Source organism: Panthera uncia, chromosome E1, assembly GCF_023721935.1.
Source record: "Panthera uncia isolate 11264 chromosome E1, Puncia_PCG_1.0, whole genome shotgun sequence".
NCBI lineage: Eukaryota > Metazoa > Chordata > Mammalia > Carnivora > Felidae > Panthera > Panthera uncia.
In genome coordinates, this window is record NC_064814.1 from 49,638,360 (window position 1) to 49,663,016 (window position 24,657).

The 24,657-nt window shown below is 55.7% G+C and overlaps 1 protein-coding gene across 3 annotated transcripts; it reads left to right on the forward strand.

Moving 5' to 3' along the window:
* The first annotated feature begins 6,113 nt into the window (after nucleotides 1-6,113).
* Nucleotides 6,114-24,651, forward strand: TRPV2 (transient receptor potential cation channel subfamily V member 2). 3 transcript variants are annotated; one of them, XM_049636896.1, is made up of 16 exons: nucleotides 6,136-6,449; nucleotides 8,205-8,522; nucleotides 10,461-10,586; nucleotides 10,893-11,026; nucleotides 12,191-12,484; nucleotides 13,105-13,403; nucleotides 14,937-15,110; nucleotides 15,480-15,635; nucleotides 16,247-16,339; nucleotides 17,238-17,308; nucleotides 17,790-17,955; nucleotides 19,974-20,040; nucleotides 20,150-20,487; nucleotides 21,649-21,776; nucleotides 22,538-22,617; nucleotides 24,448-24,651. In XM_049636896.1, the coding sequence occupies exons 2-16, from the start codon at nucleotides 8,323-8,325 to the stop codon at nucleotides 24,540-24,542; spliced, it is 2,421 nt and encodes an 806-aa protein (XP_049492853.1). In that variant the 5' UTR covers nucleotides 6,136-6,449; nucleotides 8,205-8,322; the 3' UTR covers nucleotides 24,543-24,651. The 3 variants fall into 3 exon arrangements, with proteins under 3 accessions (XP_049492855.1, XP_049492853.1, XP_049492854.1); XM_049636897.1 differs by lacking the exon at nucleotides 10,461-10,586 and having other exon boundaries at nucleotides 6,138-6,449; XM_049636898.1 differs by lacking the exons at nucleotides 17,238-17,308; nucleotides 24,448-24,651 and having other exon boundaries at nucleotides 6,114-6,449.
* Nucleotides 24,652-24,657: the final 6 nt, after the last annotated feature.

The following is a 24,657-nucleotide window of genomic DNA, read 5'->3' on the forward strand; positions in this document are numbered from 1 at the left end:
ATTGTCTAACTCTCTGGACCCCAAGTGGGACTTTCAGGCAATGTTTGACCTGGGTACCCAGGTCTGGACAACTTTTCTCTCCTGAGATAGGCTTTTGTAGCAATCAGGCAGCCCCTGGGGACCCTAGGGCTCTGAGGGAAGGTCTAACACTCAAATCCTAAACTCTTTTTTTTTTTTTTTTTATGTTTATTTAATTTTGAGAGGGAGAGGATCAGCAGGGAAGGGGCAGAGAGAGAGAGAGGGAGACAGAGGATCTGAAGCAGGCTCTCACCAACAGCAGAGAGCCATGTGCAGGGCTTGAACCCACCAACCATGAGATCATGACCTGAGCTGAAGTTGGACACTTAACTGACTGAACCACCCAGGTGCCCCTCAAATCCTAAACTCTTTTTCGGAACTTCTTCCCTTGGATCTTTAGTCAACCCGTTATTCCCTTTGCTGTGGTCAGAACATTTGTGTCTTCCCCAAAATTCTTTAAACTGTCAGTGTAAAAAGGGTGTAAGTTTTTTTTTATTTTTTATTTTATTTTTTTAAAGTTTATTTATTTACTTTGAGAGAGACAAGACAGCATGAGTGGGGGGAGGGGCAGAGAGAGAGGGAGACAGAGAATCCCAAACAGGCTCTGCAGGGCTAGCCCAGAGCCAAGGCAGGTGAACCCACAAAACCTGAGAGATCATAACCGATTGAGCCACTCAGGGCCCCCAAGGGTGTACGTTTTTTTTAAATTACAAAGTAAATTAAAATTCTAAAGGATATATATAAATTAGACCACAATGAAGCTGACTTTTTTTTTTTTTTTTTTTTTTAAAGAAGAGATGGGAACACAGAGGGAAATCAGATGGTCTGGGTTCAAATCTCACCATCACTTGCGACGCGTGCTGTAATCTAGAGCAAGAGAGTTATTTCACCTCTGACTCTTTCCCCTTCTCTGAAATGGAAGTTCTATCTCCCAGGGGGAGGTAAGGATTAAGAAAGAAAATGCCCACGGGCACCTGGCAGGCTCGGTGGGTGGAGTGGGGGACTCTTGACCTGGTGGGAGCGGGGGTCGGGGAGAGGGGAGGTTGTGAGTTCCAGCCCCACGTTGGGCGTAGAAATAACTTAAAAATAAAATCTTGGAAAAAAAGAAGAAGAAGAAACAAAATGCTCATTAAGTGCCTGGCTCACGGTCAAGCGTGTGCCCGCGTCCTACAAGCTCCTTGTGTTGCCATCTCTAGGTTGCATCCTTCTAGGACGCACCCGCTCCCTCGGAGGGAGGCAGAGGCCACAGTCCCTGACACCCTCACTGTCCTGCTTTGTGACTTGGGAAGCGGAGTGGGGCATGAGGAGTGGGCCATCCGCGTCCACGGGGAAGATCTGCCGCGCCCCCACGCTGTCCTGGGGAGACCTAACTCCAGCCGCAGGCCCGCGTCCCAGGGAAGGTGTTTGCGGGGGGTGGGGGTGGGGGCGGGGACTGGAGCTCCCTTAGGGAAAGGGGCGGGGCCGCGTCTGGGCGCGGGGGCGGGGCTGGGGCCCGGTCGGGGAGGGGCGACCGGGTGGGAGCCGCGCGGGGTTGGGGTCTGTCCTTCTGCGTCCCCGGCTCGGTCTTCTGGTCCGCGTCCATCCCTCGGTGTCCGACTGCTGTCCCTTAGGCTCGACCTCGCCCGCAGCCTGGGCCATCGTTTGTCTCAGTCAGGTTATCTGATGGATTTTTGGTGCTTGGTCCAGACCAACCCTGCTTGCGTCTGGTCTTTCCCCTTGTCTGTCGCTGGTTCTAGCCTGTACCTGCTTCTAGATCTCTCGGCCTCAGGGCGTGTCTCTCTTCTGGGTCCTGTCTCTGAGACCCGCGCTTCCTCTCTCTGCCCCATTTTTATTTGGCTCAGACTCGGTCCTTCCTCCCATCCCCCCTTTCTCAGTTCTGATCTCCCAGATAACATCCCTCTCTCCTGATCTTTTCATTAAAAAAATCAGAAGTCTATTAGCCAATAGCAGGCCTTGTTGACAACGGGCCCAGCTTCAGCCCAAGGTTGGGGAAATTCCCTAGAGGCAAATGCCCAGCCTGGGCCTGGGCTCCCAGATTTGGCACGGGGCCTGGATGTGGCTGTTCTAGGTCCTGTGAGAAAGGCCCCACATGGGGGTCTGGCTGAGCAGTGGCCTCTGGGGCTCAGAGGCGGTGTGGGAAGTGGCAGCTCTTTCCATGAGAGTGAGAATTCTCCCAGGCCAGCAGACTGTACTTACACCGGCAGGACTTTGGTCCCCTTCTCCTCTGTGGCCTCGGTGGCCTTCTAAGGTGGTCCTTGCTGGGGACCAGGGCCACCTGAGCTAGCATTTTTTTCTCCCACTATGGGCCTGCTAAACTCTAGTCGCTGTCTCCTTTGTTCCAGGAAGCTTGTCCAGCCTCCTAAACAAGCTTCTTTCTATTTCTTTACTGTCAGTTCCAGATACAATGCTGCTCAGGGAGGCTTTGTCTATCTGGCCAGTAAACATGGCCCAGCCCAGGCTCCGGACCAAGTTTTGGGATTGGCATAGGGAAATCAAAAGTTTTAGGCGTAGGCCCTGGCCTGTCCACCTCCCTCCCCCCAAGTCCTACCCTTCCTCCCCTCTAAGGCCAGAATAATTCTCATCGTATAGACTCTGAACCCCTCTCCCCCACCTCTCTTTAGAATTTACACTAATTATGTACAGGCTTTGGCCATAGCTTGCACATATGAGTTGAAAAATTTTTTTAACTCTACAAGACAGTCCATATTTGTTTGTTTTTTAAGCCAATGGCAAAAAAAAAAAAAAAAAAAAATCAAGTAGTGCAAAGGATACACCTTGAAAAGGAAGTTGCCTTCTCACCCTTGATCCTTGTTTTTTTCTTTTTTTTTCCTTAAGTAGGCTCCATGCCCAATGTGGACTCATGACACACGACCCTGAGATCAAGAGTTGGATGCTCTACCAACTGAGACACCCAGGCACCCCACCCCCCCTTTTTTTTAAAGTAAGCTTTAGCCCCAACCTGGGCTTGAACTCAGGACCCTGAGATCAAGAGTCACCTGCCCTACCGACTGAGCAAGCCAGATGCCCCCCATCGTTGATCCTTAATTCCTTCCTCCAAAGAATATGTCTGTTACACATTTTTGTGACCTTTCTCTTCCTTTTCTTAAAATCAATTCTGAAAATAAATTCCAAAAAAAGAAACATGCCTTTATAAAAAGTTACTAAGTGTGAAATGAAACACATAGGTGTGAAGGCTGCTTGGAGGAGATTTTTCCTTACATGGAGACTGAACTGAGCAAAACTTGTTGCAATAGAAGTCCAGTGACCTTGGAAGTGAAGAAGACTTTCTTCTCTGCTTGATTCATTTCCCACTAAGAACACAGGCATTATTTTCTGCTCAGAGGACTTTTTTTTTTTTTTTAAGATAGAAATCCCATGCAGTTCACTGTTTTGAAGTGTGCAGTTCAATGGTCTTTAATATATTTACACAGTTGTGCAGCTGTCATCACAGTCTAATTTGGGACGTCTTCATTTCCCCCAAAAGAAGCCTTATACATTTTAGTTTCTACTTGGCCATGATGAATAACACTGCCGTAAATAGTTGTGTACAAGTGTCTGTGTAGACATACATTTACCTTTCTTTTTCTTTTTATTTATTTATTTATTTTTTAATTTTTTTTTCAACGTTTTTAATTTATTTTTGGGACAGAGAGAGACAGAGCATGAACGGGGGAGGGGCAGGGGCAGAGAGAGAGGGAGACACAGAATCGGAAACAGGCTCCAGGCTCCGAGCCATCAGCCCAGAGCCCGACGCGGGGCTCGAACTCACGGACGGCGAGATCGTGACCTGGCTGAAGTCGGACGCTTAACCGACTGCGCCACCCAGGCGCCCCACATTTACCTTTCTTTTGAAATGAGTGCAATAGTTAGGTCATATGGTAACTACCTGGTTAATTTTTTTTCATAGTCTCTACACCCAACATGGGACTCGAATTCATGACCCCGACATCAAGAGTTGCATGCTCTTCCAACTGAGCCAGCCAGGTGCCCTTAGTGTTTAATTTTTTGAGGAACAGCTAGACTGGTTTCCAAAGTGGCTGTTTGATTTTATGATTCATCAGCAATGTATGAGCATCTCAATTTCTCCATAGGCTCACCAACACTTGTCATTATCTGTCTTTTTAATTATAGCCACCCCAGCAGTGTGAAGTGGTATCTCGTTGTTTTTATTTGCATGTTCCTGATGGCTGATGATCTGAGAACTTTTTAAAAACTGCATTTGCAATTAGGGTTTTCTGCCCAATTGTCATTGTCATCTGAAATGCCTCTGAAGGATTTGAGGGTGTCCACTTACTTTTCGGTTTTTCCCCAACAGCACAATGATGTCCTCTGAATTATGATTATGATTAACCACGCAGTCATTCAGAGCTTTCTTGGAGGAAAAAAAGGGGAAAAAAGCCTTGAGCACAAGCTGTCTGCTAGGTCCTGAGGATACAGTAAAAAAAAAAAGGGGGGGGGGCAAAACCTTGCCCCTTGTTGAGCTTGGTGCATAAGGGTGTGTCCCTGGATTCAAACCCCTGCTTTGTCACCTCCCAGCTATGTGGCCTTGGACAAGGTGCCTAATCTTGCTCAGCCTCAGTTTCCCAGTCTGTGAAATAAGATGGCTCTGAGAGTTGCATGTAAAGCACTAGGCACAATGTCTGGCACATTGTGAGGTAGGCATTCGTTATTGTCAAAGGTGAAGCCAGACAAATAAACGTTAACAATAATGGATAGTGAGTTATGATCAGAGAAGTATATAGTGTCATTGGAGCACCTAGTGGGGGCCTCCAACCCAGTTCAGGGTCTAGGAAAGGCTAGGAATGGATGTTTCAATGGAGAGACAACAGATGAGTAGGAGCTGGCTAGAACAAGGGCAGTGTGTGTGTGTGTGTGTGTGTGTGTGTGTGTGTGTGTTTGGGGGGGAGGGTTGTTGCTGGCAGGGGGACCAGCCTGTGCAAGGCTTGGAGGCAACATAAGGGAGCCTGGCATACTGGAGAGACAAATGTGTTCCAGTGTCTAGAACGGTGCTGCCCAATAGAATGCTCTGCAATGATGGAGACGTTCTGTATCTGTGCGGTCCAATATGGTAACCACTAACCAACCACATGTGGCTACTGAGCATTCGAAACGTGGCTACTCTGACTGTAGAACAGAATGTTTAATTTCATTTTATTATAACTGATTTAAATTCAGAGAGTCAGATGGTGTCTACCGTGTGGGACAGCGCTGGCCTAGAGTGCAACGTGTAAGACACGGTGGAGGTAAAGCAATGGAAAAGAGCATCTAGACTGCCCAGGGTTGCAGGGCATGGAGTTTGCATTTGATTCTAAGTCCCAAGGGAAGCCATCGTTTGGGGTGGCGGGTGGGGTTAAGTGGGGACTGGGGGTGATCTGGGTTTCATTTTCGAAAGATCCTTCCAGTTGCTGCACGGGGAATGGATTATGAGGGTGAGGGGTGGAGTTGGAGTGAAGCAGGGAGACCCGTTTGTAGGTGCCTCCAGTCTCCCGGGGGAGAGATGATAGTGGTTTCGACCGGACAGAGATGGAGACAATTTGGTAGGTTTGGGGCAGGGACTGGGTGTTAGGGAGCTCGGGAGAGGAAGGTGTCCCAGGGCTACTTGGATGGCGACCGTGACTTCAAGCCCCAGTGCGCAATCCGTACCCAGCTGGGGGCAGGGAGTTCTCATCTCTGCGGTGCCTGGAGGCCTCTCTGTCCCCCCCTGCTGGTAGGTGCTGGAAGCGTCTTTCGCTAAGGAGTGTGGAGCTGACAGGGCCCCCTGCTAGGGGGGCAGGAGGAAAGCCCGAGAGAGGTGGGAAAATCCCCTCAGATTCCTAGTTGGTCGGGTGGCGTGCATTCCCAGAGTCATGTGCTGGGCTGGGTCTGTCCTGTCCCTGGGGTCCGTCCACATTAGCTCCGTCTGCCCTGGGACGGGTCAACCAGTTCCCAGCCTGAGAAGGCATGTGGTGGGGAAGGGGAGGAGGCAGAGGTCGGCACAGCGGGGCAAGGACCCCCCACTCCGTGCCAGCTCCCACCTGCGGCAAGGCCCCAGCACCCGAGGGTTGCCTCTGCTTGCCACCCCCCCCCCCCAACCTGGGCCATCCCCGGCTAGACACAGTGGGGGTGGGGAGTCGGGGCGTGTCTCCCCGAGAGCAGGGTGTGGCCAGTGGTCCAGCCGGTCACTCGCGGATGGCCAGCCCGTCCTGACCCGGGAGACTTAACCCCACTCTCCACCATGCCTGCAGGCCGGGTGGGCTGAGGGTGCGGAACACCCCGAGACCGCAGCCCCTGGCGGAGCTCAGAGCAGGCTTGGGGAGGTTCTGCGGCTCCCGGCTGTCAACGCCCGCCGCCCTCCCTGCCTCACTTCCTCCCGCAGCCCCCGCCGCCCCGGAGGCACGGGATCCCGGCGGGTCCGCAGCCCCGGCCGCCACGCCCTGGCCTCGGCCCGCGGGGTAAGTCGGTGGGCGATCGGGGCACATTGGGGAAGGGGGGAGGTGCCTGGAGCCTGACAGCGACCGATCGGGGCCGGGAAGCCGGAGTGGGGGGGTGGGGGGAGGCTGCCTGCTTCTCCAGCCCCGAGTGAGGGTCTTCAAGGGGCTCCCGCCTCTACCTGGACTGCCAGACCCCTTCCTCCCTGCCCGGGGCGGGTAAGGACTGCAGGACAGGCGGCAGGGGCCCGACAGGTAGCTGTTGCTGCTGAGGCTTGGGAACGGTGGGCTGGGGGGCAGCCGGGGAGGCAGATCGGGGGTCGGGGGGATGGTGAGGGACATAAGCCAGGCTAAACGGTGTGTGGCTTGGGAAGGACGCCCCAGAGTGGCTGTCCATCTTTCTAGATAGATGGTGGGTCATGTTGAAGTAAAAAACCTAAAACAAACAAGTCTACATGTTGAGTCAGCTAGCCAGGTCCCCGCCTCTCTTGCTTCTGTGGGAAAATGCCCCCCAACCCCAGGTCCCTGAGGGCTGTGGGAGCCTGAAGCTGGACGGGGGCCCAGCTCAAGCCCTGTCACCATCCAGCCTCTCATCTTCTTGCCCTTGTTTCTTCTCCCTGTCCCCTTCTCCCACCCTGCTGTCTCCCCACCCATTGCTGACTCTGTCTTCCTTCTTTCTGCTTCTACCCACTAGGGGGCTCCGGAGCCTTCCCCCTGCCCCCAACTGGGGCCCCACCCCTTGCCATGTGATGGAGGCTGTGGTTTCCATTCTCCCACGAAGAGATGTCAGGGCCCAGAGCCCCACTTAGGGCCCGAGAGGTGGGACTGTCAGAGGGAGTTTGGGCAGCCAGCCAGGGGGCTCCCTCCCCACTCTGTAGCCCCCAGAGACCCTAAAGCACAGAGAGGTGGCATTCAATGCCCTCAGAGATGAGTCAGACTGAAAACACAGATGGGCCCTGAAAGATTCGGAGAACTGAAGAAGGACATCATGGTAGCGTGCTGTGGTTTTAGACCAGGCCCTGCCAACAGCTGACGACCTTGGGGAAGTCACTTCCCCTTTCTGAGCCTTAGTTGTCCTGGTAGCAAAACGAGAGGTCTGAGAGACCAGCGGTTTTCCAACCGCCTCCCCCGGAATGCTCCCGTCCTGTGGCAAGAGGTTCGATGACCCGCCTCTGGTGCCTACAGCCCGCACTCTTATCTGTTGCGAAGAGTGGCCACTGGGCGAGATGTTATGTAGAGAAATGCTGTGTTTGTGCTGTGACCCCAAACGTTTGTTTCCCCGGACCAGGGGCTGTGGCCTCTCAGATATCAGAGGGAGGGAAAGTCAGGGACAGCCTCAACCCTTCCCGTGGGACTACGTCAGTAGGCAGACCCACTGGGTCCCTGTTCTTCCCCATTCCATCCTCATACCGAAACCTCCCTCCCTCTCCTCACCCTGGCCTTCCTCCCCCTCCCGACGGTCTGACTCAGTGGGTGGGCCTACTTGTACTCAGCTTCTATCTAAAGTTTTCTCTCTCTCTCTCTCTTTTTTTAATGTTTATTCTTTTTTTTTTTTTTTTGAGAGAGAGAGAGAGAGAGAGAAAGAGAGCAAGCACGAGTTGGGAAGGGGCAGAGAGAGAGGGAGACAGAGAATCCCAAGCAGGTTCCACACTGTCATCACAGAACCCGACGTGGGGCTCGAACTCACGAACTGTGAGACCATGACCTGAACTGAAATCAAGAGTCGGATGCTTAACTGACTGAGCCACCCAAGAGCCCCCTAAACTTCTCTTTTTGCAGGCCCCAGCCAGACCTCTTACCCCAACCCAGGACTGGGAAGAAGGAGGGAAGGAGGAGCCTCTGACAACTCGGTCTCCACTGAGGTTTGAGCCAGACAGAGCAGCCTCCTCCCCTTAGGATGGCCTCGTCCTCCAGCTCTCCCACTTTCAGGCTCCAGACATCAGACGGAGGCCAAGAAGATGGCACTGAGGCGGACAAAGGAAAGCTGGGCCTTGGGGACGGGCCGCCCCCCATGGAGTCACCATTCCAGAGCGAAGACCGGAACTGCCCCCCTCAGATCAAAGTGAACCTCAACTACCGCAAAGGAACGGGTGTCAGGTGAGGCAGCAAATGGGGGTGGGGCCCAGGGGAGCACCCTGAGTCAGACTTGATGGTGAGGGGTGGAGGGAGGTCCTCAGTCTGGCTGTGATGGCTCCTGGGCCTGACAGGCATAACCCTGCTCTGCTCTCTGGGGTTGATCCCTCTGGAACCTTCCTCTTTCCTGGCCTTCTGCCTTCTGAGGTCCTGTTCTTCTTCACAGGGACACGCTCTTCCGTCTGGAAGTACTCAACAGACCCTTGCAACCCCTTGTGTGTGCCCTGACCCTTGTGCGTCACAGTCCCTGTGGGGATGCTAGCGTGATCCACACTCCGGTCCAAGTTGAGAGTCAGGGACATCTGGCAGTGTCCTGGGTGCTCCTGGGTTCTGCTCTTCTGCTCGAGGGCTGGACCTGTTGCCCAGGGGACTCTGGGGGGGCTTCTGCTAGGGGTCTGCTTCACTTTGAGCCTCCTGTGATCAGTACCAGTTCAGACAGCGCGAGCCCACTTTTGCCGGGGGTATGACTTCCCAGCTTTTGGGTGCGTGGGGGGCTCGCCTGGCATTCGCCCTCAGCGTGAGGTCTGATGTGCGAGGCTGGAGAGTCCTCGTGGGCGAGGCGGGACTCTGCCAGGAAAGCCCCTTCCTCTCTCCTCGTGTCTGAGACGTGGCACCAGCCTTGGCTCCCAGCCCAGAGCCCCTGTGTCGTTTGCGTCGGAAGGCCTCGGTCAGATTCAGAGCCGGGCAGGGGACGCTGCGGGTGAGGCTTCTGGGAGCTGAGCAGTCCCCCTGGCAGGCAGAATAGGTCCCTCGATGGCCCTCAGTGCCTCAGTCTGTGCTCTTGTTGGGTTTCCCTGCCCCAAGACTGTGATGCCACCCGGTGACGGGAAGTATTTTGTCCAAATGGCCCCTTCCCCCGGCCAGACTGCCCATAGGGCTCCCCAGTCAGCCACAGAGTCCTCTCGGGCATGTCGCGGCCATGTGGTCTGCTAGGCAGATGATGGTATGTCTGGCCAGGCCAGGCAGACACGCGACTAACTGGTGTGGGGGAGGCAGGGCCTGGCTCTATCAGTCACACAGCCACAGCTTAACGCATGACTGAGCCCAACAGTCCCCTGCTCATTAGAGAGTCACTAACCCTTCCTTGGTGAAGCTGGGACCTGAGGGTCCCCAGAGCTTCCAATGGTCTCCCACCTCTTTTTGTCCCTTTATATCCACTGGTGACGGTTCCAGAAGCCCCAGGGGCAGGCTGGCCTCTGTAAATAGCGTCAGGCCCAGGAGGGGAACCCCACACTCCTTCCCCTCCCTCCCCTGTCACCAGAAACTGCTAGATGCTGAGGGGCTACCAGACCTCTTCTGGGGCCTTTCCCAGAAGTGTGGTTTCTCAGTAAAACTCCGGTGAGCATCTGATAGGTTTCAGCGCTAGGCCCCTGTGTCTCTGAGAAACTCCTGTCTGCCCAGCCTAGAATTTTTCTGGGGGTTAGGAGTCAGGGTCTGCAGTTAGTTAGACGACTTCCCCCAGGTGAGCCCCAGTCCTGCGCGTGTGGCTTTGGGCGAGTTACTTTATCTCTTTGTTCGTCTAATGGAGAAAATAGAGATTGCTGATCCCCAGGGCTGAAGTGAGGGTTAAAGGTGCAACCACACCGTCATCAGTCTCGAGATGGTTTCTGAGAGGATCGGGGGGTTCTCTTATTTATTTATTTAACTTTTTTTTTGGTTTATTTATTTATTTTGAGAGAGAGAAAGTGTGTGAGCAGGGGAGGGGCAGAGAGAGAGTGGGGGGGAGAGAGATAAAATAATCCAAGCAAGCTCTGCTGCAGAGCCTGACTCGAACTCACCAACCTGTGAAATCATGACCTGAACCGTGAAATCAAGTGTTGACACTTAACCGACTGAGCCTCCCAGGCGCCCCTAGAGCTGGTTTCTGAGAGGATGAGGCCTTTTCTTGATTCTTTTGTCTAGGCCAGCAGGGCATACAGCCTCTGACAGTCTGTGGGTACCTCCTGTGGTCCCATCCCCACCTGGACTCCCGCTCAAGAGCATGACAGGTTCCTGTGCTGAAATCCTCTCTGGGATAATGAGCCTGTTGTAAGACCATCGAGCCACCTGGCAAATGATAAGCGCCTGATGCGGAAAAAAATCTGGAGTCGTGGGGATGCTGGGGACTAGTGCCCTGGACAGGCCCTCTTCCACCTTCTAGGACTCTGGGCACTTGGGGTCTCCTTGGTCTGCGCTGGGCAGAGGCCCTCAGAAAGGCTCCCAGAGGGCTCTCGGGCCTGCAGGGTGCCCAGTGCTCACAGGATGCGCTGGAAGGACTCCCTGGGATGGGGGGCATTCGGGGTGGGGGGAAGCATGATTCTTCCACAGCATCAGACACAAGTCACATCCCCACAGCCAGCCAGACCCAAAACGCTTTGACCGTGACCGGCTCTTCAGCGTGGTGGCCCGGGGCGTCCCCGAGGATCTGGCTGGGTTAGCAGAGTACCTGTCCCGGACCAGCAAGTACCTCACCGACTCAGAGTACACAGGTAGGCCTGCCCTGTGCTGAGACTCGGCTGACCGGGTGGCCTTGACCGTGGTCAGGAGCCAAGGGGTGACTGTTCTTAGCAGCCCTCCTGCCTAAATGGCTGCAGGGAGGCCCTGCCGACAGAGCTGAGGGCAGCTCATTGAGGTCACGGCTGTGCCTCCCACTCCGTCCCCTCCCCCTGGCTCCTGGCCAACCTCTTCACTTCAGTGGCCAAATGGATACTCACCGGTTCACAGTGCATCTTTTGTCTTTTTTCTTTTCCTTTTTTCTTTCCTTTCCTTTCCTTTTTTCTTTTCTTTTCTTCTTTCTTCTTTTTTTTTCCTTTCATCTTAAAATAACAGTGTCATTATTTTTGCCCCAAATCTTTATGGTTTGGCCTGATTAGAAAATCAGCCCCAATGTCAGAAAAGTAACATTTGTGCATTCTAGAAGATTCTGACCGTAATGAAATGTATAAGGTGAGGTTAAAAACGTTACGACATCCTGGATCCCTGTTCATGATTTGGGATATATCTTTTCAAACCATTTAAATCTATTAGGTATATATTTACATAAGGGGTTGGGCCATATATACCCATTTGTGACAACTTACACTTGAGTGCATAGACTTCTAACTCGGTCACTTTAACAGCTGCAGAGCTTTTCTGTTGTGTACCCTTACCAGGATTTAGTTAACTATTCCTCAGTGGTGGCCATTTAGGTTGGTTGTCGTTTTTGACCTCAACGTACTGGGTGCCAGGCCCTCTGTGTGCCAAGAATTTTGTATGTGATTCCATCTGACCCTTATAACAGCCCTGGAACATTCCCATTTTACAGTCAGGAAAACCGAGGTCAAGAGAGGCCAAGTGACTTGCCTAAGGAGAGAGCTATCAAATGATGGAGCCGTTTAACGAATATTGCTCTGGGTGTTCTGTAGACAACGTTGCGCACAGGACAAATTACATCCTAGAAACCTATTTTCTAGGGCAGAAATCGTAGCCATACCTGTTGGTAGTTTAACACCTGTTGGTTGGAGCCTTAATACCCTATCGCATGGCTGTGTTTCCACCGGCTGTGTGTGACAATCTTTTTTTATTCTCCCAGGGGGTGCTTTGGAGCTGGTGGGCAGCCCGGCCACTCCAGGTCTGAGCACCCTGGTGCCCCTTCCCCTCCCCTTCTCCCACAGAGGGCTCCACGGGTAAGACGTGCCTGATGAAGGCCGTGTTGAACCTTCGGGATGGGGCCAACGCCTGCATCCTGCCGTTGCTGCAGATTGACCGGGACTCTGGCAATCCCCAGCCCCTGGTCAATGCCCAGTGCACGGATGAGTACTACCGAGGCCACAGCGCCTTGCATATTGCCATTGAGAAGAGGAGCCTGCAGTGTGTGAAGCTCTTGGTGGAGAATGGGGCCAATGTGCATGCCCGGGCCTGTGGCCACTTCTTCCAGAAGAAGAGCCAAGGGACTTGCTTCTACTTCGGTGAGGAGCCTTTCTTGGGTAAACTGAGGTGCAGAGGGGACGAGGTCGCACGGTAAATGTGTGGCAGAGCTGACCCTTAAACTCAGATCTGTCTGACCCCCAAGGGCTCGTGCTTCTAGTCACTGGGCTGCCTGCAAAAGCAGTTTGTCTTAGGAGATGTTTTAGCCTTGTCTGGCCAAGGAAGCTCGTCACACATCCGCTCCCAGACCAGGACAGGGGAATGGGCTGGCAGAACCGGTGTGGGGGAAAGTCTAAAGGGGTGTCGATGCCAGGTGGCAGTGGGGCTGGGCTCTGGTGAAGAAAAGAGAAGGAGGCAAGGAGATGGGAACCTTGGTTGGCTGACCTCTGTTCTGAGCCTTTAGATGGTAAAAAGCTTCGGTCACCTCTCCCTGGGGTCAAGAGCTGGACAGAAATGACTTTACCAGGGCTCATAGGAAAAGGCACAGCCGCCCTAAATGGGGCTTGGGACCGGCTTCCCTCTCAGCACAGGCCCGGGTGGACCTGGGGTCCCGAGGCCTGACTCTCTTAAAGGGGGCCCGGCGTTCTGTCCTGGGAATGTGAGGCATAGTCAGGTAGAAGCTGGGAGGCCTGAGGCTCAAGCTGTCCCTCTTGACCCCCAGGCGAGCTGCCCCTCTCTCTGGCCGCGTGCACCAAGCAGTGGGATGTGGTGACCTACCTCCTGGAGAACCGGCATCAGCCTGCCAGCCTGCAGGCGGCCGACTCACTGGGCAACACTGCCCTGCACGCCTTGGTGATGATCGCAGATAACTCGGCCGAGAACAGTGCGCTGGTGATCCGCATGTACGACGGGCTCCTCCGAGCCGGCGCCCGCCTCTGCCCCACAGTGCAGCTCGAAGACATCCCCAACCTGCAGGGCCTCACGCCCCTGAAGCTGGCCGCCAAGGAGGGCAAAATCGAGGTGAGTGCCTGGCCCCCACCTTTCCAGGAAGCAACAGGACCCCCTTTGATTTTTCTGCAGACAGAGCCTGGAGCAACATTTTAGATCATTGGTCTCTCTGCTTTTTCTTTTTTTTTTTTTTAAGTTTATTTATTTTGAAAGAGAGAGAGAGAGAGAGAGAGAGAGAGAGAGAGAATCTTAAGCAGTCTCCATGCTCAGCATGGAGCCCAACTTGGAGCTGATTCCATGACCTGAGCTGAATTCAAGAGTCAGCTGCTCAACCAACTGAGCCACTTAAGCACCGCCCCCCCCCCGTTTTTTTAAAGTAATCTTTACACCCAAGTTGGGGCTTGAACTCACAATCCCGAGATCACGAGTCACATGCTCCACCGACTGAGCCAGCCAGGCACCCCCAAACAAACTGCTTCTTAACCTGTTCGAGTTAGGGATGCTTTCTAGTCTGGTGGAAGCTCTGAGCTCTGACCACAGAAGGGTACACACCTGTGTAGCCGGGAACCTCTGGTCTCGAGGGGCCTCAAGGACCTCTGGGCTGGGGTCCCTCTGCCGTGTAGGGACTCCAAGGAAGAGACCTCAGGGCAGAAGTGGGGAAGGAAGAGCCAGGTTCACTGGCAGGTCTGAACATATGTGAGCGGATGAGAATATTTACACTGTGGCTGAACATGTGAGGATGTGTGAGAAGAGTTTATACACACAAGGATCTGTGTGTACGGGCTGTGTGCGTGTATCTGTTTTTTTTTTTAATTTATTTTTAATTTAAAAAAATTTTTTTTAAAAATATTTTTTTAGCATTTGTTTATTTTTGAGAGATAGAGCAAGATAGAGCACAACCTGGGGAGGGGCAGAGAGAGAGGGGGACAGAGAATCTGAAGCAGGCTCCAGGCTCTGGGCTGTCAGCACAGAGCCCAGTGCAGGACTCGAACCCACAGACCATGAGATCATGACCTGAGCTGAAGTCAGATGCTTAACTGAATGAGTCACCCAAGTGTTCCTAAAAATTTTTTCTTGGTGTTTATTTATTTTTGAGAGAAAGAGAGAGAGACAGAACATGAGCTGGGGAGGGGCAGAAAGAGAGGGAGACATAAAATCCAAAGCAGGCTCCAGGCTCCAAACTGTCAGCACAGAGCCTGATGCCCGGCTTGAACCCACAAACCGCAAGACTATGACCTAAGCCGTAGTCAGCCACTTAACTGACTGAGCCACTCAAGCTCCCCTAAGTTTATTTATTTTGAGCGAGAGAGTGCACAAGCGGAGTAGGGACAGAGAGAGAGGGGAGAGAGAGAATCCCAAGCAGGCTATACACTGTCAATGCAGAGCCCAATGCAGGGCTCGAACTCACGAACCATGAGATCATGACCTGAGCTGCAACCAAGAGCCAGAAGTTTACCTGACTGAGCCACTCAGGCACCCCTGCGGGTGTCTGCTTGTAGCTTTGTAGATGGTGGGCAGGTCTGCGGGGTACCAACTAGCTCCCAGCCTCCTGGTCAGTGCTGGGAGGTGGCCACGCAGGCCAAGATCACGTGCCTCACCCTGCAGATTTTCAGACACATCCTGCAGCGGGAGTTCTCAGGGCTGTGCCAGCCACTTTCCCGGAAGTTTACCGAGTGGTGCTATGGGCCTGTCCGGGTGTCGCTGTATGACCTGGCCTCTGTGGACAGCTGGGAGGAGAACTCAGTGCTGGAGATCATCGCCTTTCATTGCAGAAGCCCGGTGAGCCCACTGGGGCCCGGGGAGGGGTGCAAAGGGGGCCTGGCAGAGCTCCATACTTCAGGGCTGCCTCCTGGACGTGCCCTGTGACTGTGCCGGTGGGGATGTGGCTGCATGCCCCGACCCCAGCCTCTGGGCCCATGCTCATTCCACACACCGGTCCCACGCCCAGGGGGAGCATGCGGGGGTCCCGGTGGCCACCTGCTCTGGACTGGAGGATGAGGCGCTCCGCCAGCCCATAGCCATGAGGGTGGGGGTAGAGGCCGGTGGGGCGGGGTCATTTGGGGCTCCGCCCCCATTTCCCTCAGCCCTCGTGTTGAGCCTGACATGAGCGGACCCCTGTATGTACCAGCTCTCACACTCCCACCCCAGCACCGACACCGGATGGTGGTTTTGGAGCCGCTGAACAAACTGCTACAGGCGAAATGGGATCTGCTAATCCCCAGATTCTTCTTCAACTTCCTGTGTTACTTGATGTACATGTTCCTCTTCACTGCTGTTGCCTACCACCAGCCCGCCCTGGAGAAGGTACAGCAGGTGGGGGGTGGGGGGGGGGGGGGGGACGGGGCGCATGCTGGGGGAGGGAGGCCTCCTGGGACCAGCCTTGGAAGAAGATAGGGCAGGGATTGCCAACCCCCACCTGCACCTGATAACACCGTGACGCACCCGAGCTCTCGCGCAGCTAGTGGGTACCGAAGCCAGCACCGCAGAGATGATAACCACGCTGCTAATACGGGCTGGGTGCTCACCATAGGTGACAAAGTATTTCCAGGGAGTGACATGTGTTAGCTTATTTAATTAATGCTTAGAGCAGCCCTCTGAGAACGATGAACTGTTAGCATCCCCGGTTTCCAGTTGACGGGAGGGACGCACAGAGGGGTTAAGTGACTTATCCAGGCTCACACAGGCTGTCAGTGGAGGAGATGGGATCTGAACCCACCGTCATAACCACTATACAGCGTGCCTCTACAACAGGCTAGAATCTGGGGGGGCGGGGGGCCTGCCCGGGAGCCCACGTTCCCTGTGCTGCTCTGCGTGGCCTCTCCAACAGCTCATGCTCAGAATGGGCCCTCAGCGAGGAGCGTCACTGTTGGGAGGGGACTCGGGTCCCAGATCCTACCAGAGTGTCTCTTTCGCAGGCCTTCCTCTCCCTGAAAGTGACTGGAGGCTCCATGCTGCTGCTGGGCCACATCCTGATCCTGCTTGGGGGCGTCTACCTCCTCGTGGGCCAGGTGAGGGCTCCTCCCATCCCCCCTCCGCACCCCATGACCCCAGCACTCCGTGTGGCTCCCAGAAACAAACTAGAATTCCCCTAGGAGGAGCCTTAGACTGAGTTAACCACAATCCCTTCATTTCCGGGGAACTGAATTCTATACCCAGTCCCACCACTACCAGCCTCGGGGCAGCTGAGGGCCTTGGGTTCTGGGGCCAGTATCTCCCTGCTGTGCTTTCTGGGGGTTCTGAGGGGCAGCAAATGACTCCCATGATTCCTCGCCACGCCGGCTCTGCTCCCTGGAAAGTGGAGCTGGAAGCCCCCCACCCCCAGGTCCCTCGGCTGGGACATTCCTCCTGGGGGTGGGGGGGGGGGAGCACAGACAGGCTGGAGCAGGTGCGCTCAGCCCGACTCCCCCCGTGGCTCCTTTTCAGGTGAAAGGGGCAGGAGACAGGCTGGACACTGTGCCATGGAGCCTGTCTCAGAGTGGGTGGGACTTTGGTACCAGATCCAGGTTGGCTGGAGTACAGGAGGGTCCCCGTGAGGCCAGGGTGAGGAGAGGCAAAGGAGCTCTTCCCCTAGGCCTGAGTAGTGAGTGAGTTCTTCGCCTGGGTCCACAGGGAGCGAGGAGGCACCTGGCATTGTCCGGGTGTCCGTGGGTGGCCGCACTTTTTGGAAACAGGCTTCACAGCTTTCTCAGCTAGCATGAGCCCCCGTCCCCACCCCACAAAAGTCCAAGATGCTGTTTGAGCCTGTGAGGTGGTCCCGGCCGGACTTCCACCAAGCCAGGCCGGCAGGCAGGGGACGCAGTGGGGAGCCCAGCAGGGCTGCTCTGTGGCCTGGACAGCAAATTTCCGCCCCACCCCCTGCTCCTCTCCTTCCCCCCCCCCCCCCCCCCCCACCTCCTGCCCCCACAGCTGTGGTACTTCTGGAGACGCCGTCTGTTCATCTGGATCTCGTTCCTGGACAGCTACTTTGAAATCCTCTTGTACGTGGGGCCTCACTCCCTTCCCCTGTCTCAGCCCCGGGGAGCGGCTGGTGTGGCAGCAGGCGCCAGGCCGGCTGGAGAGGCGAGGACAGGAGCCGGGGAGCGCCAGGGGCCTGGACCAAAGTGCAGGCTGTCTGGCCTGGGGCTCCTTGTGCTCGCGATAGTTACGTGCCCTGAGCGCTACGTGCCAGCGGAGCCTGAACTCTTTACATGTTGTGGCTCACTGAATCTGCACAAATGCCCCATGAGTCACGTGCTGTTCCTAGTACCCCCGTTTTACAGGGGAGGGACCTGAGGCCCACAGGGATTAAATGACCCCTGATTGGGTCCAGTCCCAGGCAGATGGAGGACTTCTCATCCATCTAGATGGACGGATGGTGGGAGAGGCAGGGGTGGTCGGTGCCGGCCAGTGGGGGCAAGTGGGGGCGGAGGGAGCTCGCCAGGTGGCCTGCAAGCTGACCCGAACTCTGTTCCCACGCAGCCTGATTCAGGCCCTGCTCACGGTGGTGTCCCAGGTGCTGCGTTTCCTGGCCGTCGAGTGGTACCTGCCCCTGCTGGTGTCCTCGCTGGTGCTGGGCTGGCTGAACCTGCTTTACTACACACGTGGCTTGCAACACACGGGCATCTACAGTGTCATGATCCAGAAGGTGAGAGACGGGGCGCGGTGACCAGGCAAAGCTGGACACCGTGCCAACAGGACCCTCTTGGCTTCAGCAGGCAGGCGCCCTCCTCCTGGGCAGAGGAGAACACGAGCATGTCTGCCTGTGCATCACAAACCCAAGTTCAAGCACGAGCACGAGTACCAGCGTGCACACACCTGCCCTCAGCGGTCCGCGCTCTGCGTGGGTTTGAGCAAACACAAGCATATCTGTGTGTTTGCTAGTGCATCCTTGCACACCGAAGGAGCAGAGACGATGCACATAAGCTCATCTATGTGCCTGTGTCCTGGGACACCTGGGCATATGGATGTGTCTGCGTTCATTTATTTATTCAACAAAAGTTGAGGTGTGGGCCAGGTCCTGTTCTAAGTGTTGGAATATGCTCCTTTGTTTGCTAACAAAACAGACAAGTCCTCAACTCTCCTGCATCTGACATTCTGGTAGGGGAAATGGAAACACGAAGAGAAATAGATGAGAACGTTACAGGTTGCTGAATGCTATGGAGGAAATACATAGGCTGATGCCTTGGGGAATGACTGGGGCAGCAGGTGCTTTAGATGGGATGGTCTGGGTGACCTCTCTGAAGAGGTGATGGATGAGACCAGAAAAATGATTTAGCCAGCGCAGACTCAGAGAAGAAGCGTCGGAGGCAAAGGCCAGGAGCCAGAACAAGCTTGGGGCACTTGGGACAGAGCAAGGAGGCTGGGGAGAGTGAATGGAGGGAGGAAGTTGGGGATTCGTTATCCACGGGGAGGGGTCTGGAAGCCCCAGAGGTTTAAAAAAATGTTTTTAATTGTGGCAAAATATACATTACAAAATGTACTATCTTAATAATTTATTTTTATTTTTGAGAGTGCACATGCATGAGCACAAGTGGGGGAGGGGCAGAGAAGAGGGAGAGAGAGAATCTCAAGCGGTTCCCACACTCAGCACGGACCCCGATGCTGGGCTCGATCTCACCAACCACGAGATCATGACCTGAGCCAAAACCAAGAGTGGGAGGCTTAAGCGACTGAGCCACCCAGCCTCCCCCATCTTAATCATTTTTAAGTGTACTGTTTAGTGATATTAAATACCCTCATAATATTATCCTACCTTTAGGGGACAGTATTAAGTATCATCCATCTACAGAACTTTCTCATCTTCCCCAACTGAAACTCTGTCCCCCTATTCGACATGAACTCCCCACTCCCCTCCCTGAGCCCCTAGCAACATCATTCTTTTTTTTTTTTAATGCTTATTCATTTTTTGACAGAGAGAGAGTCAGAGCATGATTGGGGGAGGGGCAGAGAGAGAAGGAGACAGAATCCAAAGCAGGCTCCAGGCTCCAAGCTGTCAGCACAGAGCCCAGCGTGGGGCTCGAACCCATGAACTGTGAGATCACAACCTGAGACAAAGTCGGATGCTTAACCAGCTGAGCCACCCAGGCGCCCCAACACCATTCTTCCTTGTGTCCCTATGAATTTGACTCCTCTAGGTAGCTCATAGAAGTGGGATCCTACGGTTTGTGTCCTCTTACGACTGGCTAGGCTCAGTCAGCACAGTGTCCTCCTGGTTCATCCATGTTGTGGCGCGTCTCAGAATCTCATTCCTTTTTAAGACGGAGTAACATTTCACCGTGTGTATATACCCCATTTTGTTTATCCCTTTACGCATCAATGGATGCTTGTGTTGGTTATTGTGAGTAACGCTGCTGTGAACAGGGGTGTGCAAGTACCTGTTTGGGTCTCTGCTTTCAGTTCTTTTGGGTCTATTGCCCAGACGTGGAATTTCTGGATCATAGGGTAATTCTGTGCTTCATGTTTTCACCCTGGATGGTTGTAAGCAAGAAAGTGATGTTAAAAGGCCGGTCTGTTCAGTGTGGGATGCACAGATTTGTGTGTGTGTGTGTGTGTGTGTGTGTGTGGTGTGTGCAAGGGAACCCATGCTCAGGGCGGAGGCAGGGGTTGTAGGTCACGCCCGATGGGCCGGCCACCCACTCTGGCTCCTGGGTGTGTGTGTTCTAGGTCATCCTGCGGGACCTACTCCGCTTCCTGCTGGTCTACTTAGTCTTCCTTTTCGGCTTCGCTGTAGGTAAGGGCTCCCCCCTCTGGCCCCTGCCTCTCCCTTGCCCACTCTGTACACCCTCGAGGCTGCCCCCCGGTCTCCCCAGGCTGAGGATCCCCCTTTCTCCCTCCTGCAGCCCTGGTGAGCTTGAGCCGGGAAGCCCTGGACTCCGGGGTCCCCACGGGCCCCAATGTCACGGAGGCAGCACAGCCTGGGGTGGGACGGGAGGACGAGGGGGGCAGCTCGTCCCCATACGGTGGCATCCTGGACGCCTCCTTGGAGCTCTTCAAGTTCACCATCGGCATGGGGGAGCTGGCCTTCCAAGACCAGCTGCGTTTCCGCGGCGTCGTGCTGTTGCTGCTGCTGGCATACGTGCTGCTCACCTACATCCTGCTGCTCAACATGCTCATCGCCCTCATGAGCGAGACCGTCAACAGTGTCGCCACCGACAGCTGGAGCATCTGGAAGCTGCAGGTACTGCGGGGCGACGGTGGGGGGGGGGGGCTCCCCTCCCTTTCCCCAAGTTCTGGGCCCGGTGAGGAGTGTGCAGGACCCAGCTGAGCTGGGCCCCCTGATCCATTCCTTCCTTCCTAGGGCTGTTGTGGGGCTCGAATGGGCTCATAGATCTAAAGCCCTGGGGCGCCTGGGTGGCGCAGTCGGTTAAGCGTCCGACTTCAGCCAGGTCACGATCTCGCGGTCCGTGAGTTCAAGCCCCGTGTCGGGCTCTGGGCTGACGGCTCAGAGCCTGGAGCCTGCTTCCGATTCTGTGTCTCCTTCTCTCTCTGCCCCTCCCCCCTTCATGCTCTGTCTCTCTCTGTCTCAAAAATAAGTAAAAACGTTAAAAAAAAAATTTTTTTTTAAAAAATAAAGCCCTGGGGACGGTGCCTGGCACGTAGTAGGTGCTGAAAGGGTTAACGGTTATCACTGTCAAGTATCTCTTGAGTGTCTACCACGAGCTGAGCTTAGTTCTCAGTTCTTCGGGGCGAAACACACAGCGGAGAACAAGATCGCGTCCTTGCCCTCATGCAGTTCCCGTCCTGTGTTTATCAAACAGTCAATGGGGTTGCTTTAGTGGGTGAGGCAGGCGGGACGTGCAATCCTGGGACTGGGGAGCAGAGGGCCCTGTAGCTGGGGGCTGATATGACATCTGCCTTCCATGGAAGAAGCAATAGCTACTTCTTGACTGGAGGGTTGAGGGTGGGCAGTTGGTGCTCAGAAAGCCTCGCCCCGAAGGCTGGACTCCCACCGATTCACTGCTGACCTTGGGCAAGCCCCCTATCTTCCCCGAGCCGTGCCCTCACGGGCAAAGTTCTGTGCCCCACCTAATTCGCTTGTGTGCCGGCGGGCAGGCACACGTGTGGGTAGAGCAAATCAAATTCTGCACCTGCTGGTGTGGAATTCTGGAATCGGTGACGACGCAAGTTAACCGCTGGGCACTCACCACGTGCTGACTCCCCAACACCCGTCCACCTGCAAGCAGGGATACTGAGACTCAGAGGGGTTGGGGGCCTAACATCACACAGGTAATCAGACATGGGAGCTGGATTCAAACCCACATGCTGAGCAGACTTTGGGTTCTACAAAGTGCCGTGGAGTACCCTTCTGGCTACCGTCTGATGTGTCCTTTGTCCCCAGAAAGCCATCTCTGTCCTGGAGATGGAGAATGGCTACTGGTGGTGCAGAAGGAAGAAGCGGCGGGCAGGCGTGAAGCTGGCCGTTGGCACCAGGCCAGATGGCAGCCCTGATGAGCGCTGGTGCTTCCGGTGAGTGAGGGAGGCAGGGGAGGGTGGCCTGGGGGCCTTGCTGACCCAGTGATCCCTGGAGACTGCACAACCACGGGTCGGCCTGACTCTCGTAAAAGCCAGGGGACAGCCACCAGGAGTCAGGTCTGGTGGGAAAGGCAGGGCCCAGGAGCACCGGGGGGCTCCGCCCCGGGCAGGCGAGGTCAGGGATGCCGGTCTGCCATCCTCCTGTCCCTTCCCTGGTGGTCCCTGACCTGCTCCTTCCGGCCTGAAATGGGGGAACACTCAGGAGGCCAAGAAGCCAGAGGGACCCTCGGGTTCCAGCACACTAGCCTTGCCCGGGCTGGTCTGCTCTGCCCTCCTAACTCCCCCAGCCCGACCACAGAGGCTATGACCCTTCCACAGAAAACAAAGCCTCCCGTGGGAGAGGGGAGGGTCTTGGGCACGCGGAGCGGCCACAAAAGGGCTCCAGAACCCAGGAACACAAAGACACACAGGATCTAAACTCTTCTCTGGGAATTCAGGGCAACCCAGGTGACTGAACGGCCTCAAGGGACAGATGCCCGTTTTCGCCAACGCAGACACGTGGCCCAGGGGGCAGCGGGGTGGTGGCCACCCGGACGGGGCCCGGGTGGGATGACGGGTGGCCCAGTGTCCAGCGAGAAGGGCGGAGAATCCCCATTCTCCTGACCGTCCCCGTGTCTACCTGGGCCCCGCTCCCGGGGCACAGCAAGCTGCACAGGTGGCCTCCCAGAGCCTCAGGGCTGCTCTGTTGTCCTCAGGGTGGAGGAAGTGAACTGGGCCGCGTGGGAACAGACGCTGCCAACCGTGTGTGAGGAGCCAGCAGGGCCTGGCGTCCCTGGTGAGTAGCCATGGACCAGAGCCCCTGCTCTGGGGAGAGAGATGTCCGTGTGTGTGTGTGTGTGTGTGTGTGTGTGCGTGTCTCTGTCTGCTCGGCCACACAGCCATGGACAGTCTGGGGCAGGACCGCCTTCATGGCCACTTCCCAGCCCCCCTTAAAACCCTTCCCTCCTTTTCTCTCCAGCCCCACCTCCCCACCGGCCTGTTTTCAGGGGGTCAGCCGGGAGACACTCTGAGGACGTTTGCCTGCCCTCACCTCCCCGTGCCCTCCTCTTGGCCGGGTCCACTCAGCTGCGCCCTTCCAGGCCTGGGCTGCGCCTGGGGACCCAGTGGGGGAACGAGTTAGAGAGCCCCCCCCCACCTATCCCACAGCTCAGGGGGCATCTCTCTGAGCCCCCACTGGCTCTGCCCCGTCTACAGGGCCAGCCTTGCTGATCCCCGGCTTTGCCCCCCTACCCAAGCCCCCGGCCCCCACCCCTCTGAGGAGAAGCCACTTCCTAGGCCTTCCCCCCAGTCACGGCCTGCGTCCTGCCCGTTCAAGTGTGTGGAGGCCCCTCCTGTCTCCGCCCTGCTGCCTGCCATCAAGACTGGCCTTGGCTCCTTCCTCTCACCTGGAGACCCGTTTCGAGGATTAGCTGTCTCCACAGCATGCCCTTTCTGGAATCTTCAGTAGCTCCCACTTGGGTCTGCGGTTGGCTCTCCTCTTTCTCGTTCTCTTTCCAGCAGACTCCACTTGTCTGTGACTGTGGCGCGCGACCCCTCCCCACAACAGCGCCTGCGTCACCTCTGACCCCTGGGTAGGGACACTCCTCCAGCCTCTGGTTTCCCAGGCTCCTGGGGCCCTGACCGTGGCCCTCACAAACCGACAGATTTCCTGCTTGCCCTCTTGGCGTGCCTCCCTTCCTCTGAGTCCTGCCACCCTATCACCTCGAGGCCGACACTCTGAAAGTCACCTTGCCCTTCATCTTGCCCCAAGCATCCCATACCCACTGCCTGCTGGGACTTCCAACTGGACATCCCCAACAGGGACGGCCTTGGGTTGGCCCTTCTGGGTAACGCGTGTGCCAGCCCTCCCTCTCCTCACCTGGGCAGGAGGCCTGGACGCCTGCTCGGTGTCCCTCTCAGCCCGGTGCTGAGTATTATCAGGACCTCTCAGGCAGCCACTCACTCCTCTGCCCCCAGCCCTCGTGTCTCCAGCTTCTGCACCACTGCAAGGCTCCGTCCGCACCCTCTCCTTCAGGCAAGCCTTCCTGCTCCAGGCTTAGCCCCCAGTGCAGTCAAAAACTACACAAGGCCCGCCCTGTACGCCTCCCACTGTCTGGAAGGCCTCACCCCCCAGGGGGAAGACACATCGCTGAAGTCCAGCCCGTTTCCCACACCTCTGTCCCTCCATGTGACAGCCAGTCCCCCCACACTGCCCCCTGTTCTCTCTGTCCAAGTGTCATTCCTGCCCCTTACGGGTGTCCAAATCTGCCTTGCTTACAGGCTGCGTCTCTCTTCTCTCCCCTGAGCTCCCTGGACACCTACTTCTCACTTCCCTCCGGTTCTTCTTCCCGCCAGGTGTTCCAGATTCTAACAAAAAAGGCTGTCACCTCCAGGGGCTTTAAGCTCCTGGGAGGAAGTCCCTGACAGGCACAAAGCAGGGGTTCAGGAAATGCCCGCAGGAGGGGGTACATTGGGAGAAGGGTTGCTGGCGACTTTGGGATCACCTGCTGCACACAGAGCGTGTGGATGTGGTTTCATGGCTGTGGCCTCCTCCTGCTTCCCTGGCGCCTGCCTCCTGGGGACACAGCCCCAGGCCCAAGCCACAGGGCTCTTCATCCTTTTACAGGCACCGTGAAGAAGCCTGTCCTGGCCGTCCAAGCGGAGGAGGACACCGCCTCGGAGGATGACCACCTGCCCCTCCAGCTCCTGGAGTCCTGCTGATGTCCTGCCCAGATGCAGGACAGAGCCAGGGAATCTCTCCAGCCCTACCTGCTGGCTCTGGGGCTCCAGGGAACTTCGCTGGCAAATATAAATAAATATTTTCTCACGACTAACT